The sequence below is a fragment of the Limulus polyphemus genome, unplaced genomic scaffold (genome assembly GCF_000517525.1).
Source record: "Limulus polyphemus unplaced genomic scaffold, Limulus_polyphemus-2.1.2 Scaffold4961, whole genome shotgun sequence".
NCBI lineage: Eukaryota > Metazoa > Arthropoda > Merostomata > Xiphosura > Limulidae > Limulus > Limulus polyphemus.
The window spans coordinates 23,233-28,287 of NW_013670571.1; the positions used below are offsets into that span (position 1 = coordinate 23,233).

General features: G+C 30.1%; 1 protein-coding gene across 1 annotated transcript in view; it reads right to left on the bottom strand.

The window, feature by feature from the left end:
- Positions 1–5,055, bottom strand: part of LOC106471917 (homeodomain-interacting protein kinase 2-like) — a gene marked incomplete at its 5' end in the record, with an annotated part of 39,922 nt that overhangs the window by 4,191 nt on the left and 30,676 nt on the right. Inside the window, 3 exons of the mRNA XM_013932542.2 lie at positions 909–1,087; positions 1,474–1,623; positions 3,722–3,946. Coding sequence (XP_013787996.1) covers positions 909–1,087; positions 1,474–1,623; positions 3,722–3,946 — 554 coding nt within the window. The remainder of the gene's footprint in view (positions 1–908; positions 1,088–1,473; positions 1,624–3,721; positions 3,947–5,055) is intronic.

A 5,055-nucleotide genomic window follows, 5' to 3' on the forward strand; every position in this document is an offset into this window, starting at 1 on the left:
ACAAATAAAAATAAAGTTCTTCTTGCTAGTGATGTATTGTATTAGACAGTGCTATAATGATACACACATTACCACAAATAAAAATAAAGTTCTTCTTGCTAGTGATGTATTGTATTAGACAGTGCTATAATGATACACATTACCACAAATAAAAATAAAGTTCTTCTTGCTAGTGATATAGTGTATTAGACATTGCTATAATGATATACATTACCACAAAATACCACAAATAAAAATAAAGTTCTTCGTGCTAGTGATATAGTGTATTAGACAGTGCTATAATGATATACATTACCACAAATAAAAATAGAGTTCTTCTTGCTAGTGATATAGTGTATTAGACATTGCTATAATGATATACATTACCACAAATAAAAATAAAGTTCTTGCTAGTGATGTATTGTATTAGACATTGCTATAATGATATACATTACCACAAATAAAAATAAAGTTCTTGCTAGTGATGTATTGTATTAGACATTGCTATAATGATATACATTACCACAAAATACCACAAATAAAAATAAAGTTCTTCGTGCTAGTGATATAGTGTATTAGACAGTGCTATAATGATACACATTACCACAAATAAAAATAAAGTTCTTCTTGCTAGTGATATAGTGTATTAGACATTGCTATAATGATATACATTACCACCGTACTGTGAAATAAGTTGTAAAGTATTATTGAATATGACACTTGGCTCATTTTATAAAATACTCTAAGTTTAAGTTTAAAACAATTTACCTTGTTTGTCCAAGTTCCTGAAGGGGGAAAATGTTTATTGATAAACATTAACATTGATATGAAAACCAGGTTTCAAGTAAACTAGTTTTACAGACTATACAAACTCAAAATTCATCAGACTTGTAATAGTTTTAATTATTTATTCCAGTTTTAGTACCTACCTTGTCTTGGTGTGGACTGCAAGCTGTAGATTCCAGCTTCAGACTCTGGTGTTAATGGAAGAACACTGGCACAAGTTGTGGCAGCAACTGATGAGGGACCTAAAGTTGATGTTTTGTGAACAAGATTCTTGACATTCACTAGAGGGCCTCTATCTTGAACCAAGTCTTTGTTTGTACAGCTGAAAACAGTTCATTATTTCAGAAAATACAGTAACGTTGTTTTTTTTTAACATGTAACAAGAAATTTCAAATGAGGATTGGATGTTATAGTCAATTTGAAATTATACTACTACCACTACTACTACTATGATGTAAAAAAAAAGTTGATAAATATTTATCACATTTTCAATTTTTATTGACATATACAATTGGAAATGTTTAATAAAAATTTCAAAATAAAATCTTCCTTTTTAAATGTTAGTATCATTAGTAAACTACATACAGTACTTCTTATGTCAGTTTGGCCTTTGTGCTGATGTTTTACTAAGACTCTTGTCAAAGAAAGTGAATAATTATTTTTCTTCAGGACAGTTCTACATAGAACAAATAAATTATTTCTTCTCACCAAGTGGGACTCTCATTTTCATCCTCGGAATCCGAGCTCAGTATCACCACACTGTCTGCAGGACTTGGCGTATCTCTGATCACAATGGTCTGTTGATGTTCTGGAGAGTACATTACTTTCTTGTTCCTACAGACAGAAGTGACTGATGAACTGAAAAATATATCTTCAAATTAAAACTAATTTTTTTTAAGATTTACCAAAAATTCATAAACCAATCTATAAAATATCTAGCTTTTCCAATTTGACAAAAAGCAAATGAAAATGTACTGTTTACAAACTTATCTAAGAAAATCTAGAAATAGAGTAAATCAATCAGCAGACTTTTCACCAAGTGATTCGTTTAAATGATTAACAAAAATTCTGCTTCTGATACAGAATTAGAACTTAAGTATTATCCCTATTACCCAGTTCTCTACTGTTAAACAGGATCTACTCTGGGCTTTGTCAGAATTGCATTTTATGATTTTTTTACTTTTGTTTGCAACAAAATTTATCATTTGATGACTTTTTTTTGTGCCAGTAAAACCTAAACATTGATGTTTCATTCACATCATAGTTGCAACAAAACAAAACCTTGGCTAAGTCCATTTCTAAGGAGTACCAGGATCTGGATAAATATAAACCTATACCATTGGAAGAGCAGAAAAATTCTGAAAAAATGTATAAGGCCTTTGTTCATAGGTGATACCTACTGGAACTGCACAAATTTTTCTTTGCGAATTACACATAATATTGCTAAGTTATTACAAAATGTAAGCAGATGAAATTGTGTGCCCGTGTGCAGTAAACGGATGCCGTGAAGCGGTTAAGTAACTGTGAAAATTGTATAAAAGATTTAATTATATTCATTTGATGATGTTAGGTAACCCTAGTTAAACGTAGTGTTTTTTTAAAGCAAAAATAAGGTTTTAAAAATATATTACTTGTTTTATCCATAAAACACCATTGAACAGTAAAATGTTGACTGGTAGAAACATAGCTTGTATGCTAAGCCTATGCTGATATAGCAATATTTTTTCTAAATATATTTTTGGTAAAGCTCAGTTTCTTTCTAATAATTATAGTTTATTTTCATTAAGTAAGGAACTCTTGTACTTGTTTGTGTAATAAATTTACTAACACATACAAGAAAAAGCTTGACTGTCATCTCAATACTTTTCTGTTGCAGAATGCCTAGCGTAGTGTAGTCATTAACCCTAAATAACTTTACCTTATGTAATTATTTTATAAGTAGCAGTTTAAAGAATACATAATAGAACACAAAAAAGTTATCATGAATGAATGCATGAAATAAAACTTTAAAAAAAATCTCATGTTTTGTAAACTTCACACTAGAATCCTCTATAAGAACGTTTTTCAGATTCATGCATTACTCATTGCCCAATAGTTAATTACTTTACCATGAAGTAGAGAGACAAGAAACTTTTCTATCCAATCATGTTTAGACATTGTTTCTATCTTGTTAGAGGTTAAAGTTTATTAGTCCAACTCACTTGTTGCATTATTAAAGCCTCTCAATATCTGGTTGTTGAAAATGGTTATTGAGATGATAGCAAAGTCACCTAAGTTGTTTTATTTTCACTAGTTTTATATTGTTTATTTATCTTTAACCTAGGTTAGCCCTAACTGAATATATATATATATAATGGAGCTTTTTGATCAATAATATTTAAGAAAATCCTATTTTATTTATTTCTTTCACATTTCTTAATAGTTTATTTCTTTGTATGAACATACAAGAAAGTATGTCATTATTAAAATATCACAGACATAGCTTTACAAGGAGAATAACTATTTGGTGTATTTGTATGCTTTTAGGCATACATTAAAAATTATTAGACCAAAAAGATAGAAATATTTTTCAAGGTTTTAACAACAAATCTCTGAAAATTCACAACCTAAAATATGATACAAATACTAAACCAATTTTTATAATCAAAAAACTACATATTATGTAGAAAGTGCATACCAAATTCCAAGCAGTTAGGTTAAGAACTTTAAGTGTGAAAAGAAAACAAACTGGAGTGACACAATATCACCCTGCCAGATCAGATACAGTTAAATACAGTAAATGCACACTTGATTTTTTGTACAGCCACTCTTAAACACAGTAAACAAACTCTATTTTTGTACAGTTACTGTAAAACAGTGAACATAAATCCAAAGATTTTATGTACAGTCCCTATTTAAAAAAATAAACAAACTGTTGATTTTTTCAACAATATACACTTGGAAGTTGTCAACTTACGCATTTTTTCCCGACTTCACTTCATTAGACCATTGCACTCCCCCAAGATGTGGGCTCGAGCGTCGTACATTACTGCCACTACTAGTAACCACTTTGTTTGAATGGTAAGTGCTAGAGCCTTTGTGACTCTGGGGTAACGAATCCCATTTAGGAGGAGTTCCTTCCTTGACACGTTTCTTCACAGGTGACAGTTGGGTGCTACTAATCTCTTTCTCCTTCCCAGTCCTTAAATAAAAAAAATAAAAAAATTCTAATTAATAATAAAAGAAAACAAAACACTAACTAAATAAACTTTGATCAGAGTAAGAAAAAAAAATCAGCACTGTGTGCTAAGTAAGAATATTAAAATTAATTCATGAAACTATAAACCAATGACTTTTCACTTTCTCATATGCACCCTTAACCCTATGCACATGGGCTGATTCAACTTGACCACCTTTGTAACACCACGATCCAACAAAGAAACTATACAGACTATAACTCTGAATGTACTAAGTATATTCATGAAACTTGGCAAGATTTTAAATAATATTACAAGTGTGTCGTAAACAAAAAAAAATCAGACATTATAATAAAGCATTATTTTTACGAAATATCTATCTGAATTTATGAAGTCGTTACTACATCACTCTGAGTGAAGGGTGATTTTCATGCTAAGAATAAAAATACTTCTTTTTAAGTTAATTTTTCACATATTACTCTATAACATCCTAGACAAACATGAAACATTTCTTTAAAATAAAACTATATATTTTCTCCATTATTTCTGTAACCCTAACACTAACTGTAGCTATTTCAAAAATATAAAGTGAAATAATAAATTTAAAATTATCTTTTTAAATTCTTCTTTGAATGCATCATTTGTTGCCAGAACTTCATTTGATTACAGTTTCAACTGTTAACCTATTCATATCAATTTTACTTTAACTTCATGGTTTTACTGCCTGCTATGCATCACATAAGCACTTTATACATACATGAATGCCAACACATCACAGCTACCACACCTTAGCAGATTCTTGTACACTGGCATAGTGCACAACATGAAATTGTGTACTCTAACACATAGCTAAAATTACTTTAACTTCATGGTTTTACTGCCTGGCTTGCATCACATAAGCACTTTATACATACATGAAAGTCAACACATCACAGCTACCACACCTTAGCAGATTCTTGTACACTGGCATAGTGCACAACATGAAATTGTGTACTCTAACACATAGCTAAAATTACTTTAACTTCATGGTTTTACTGCCTGCTATGCATCACATAAGCACTTTATACATACATGAAAGTCAACACATCACAGCTACCACACCTTAGCAGATTCT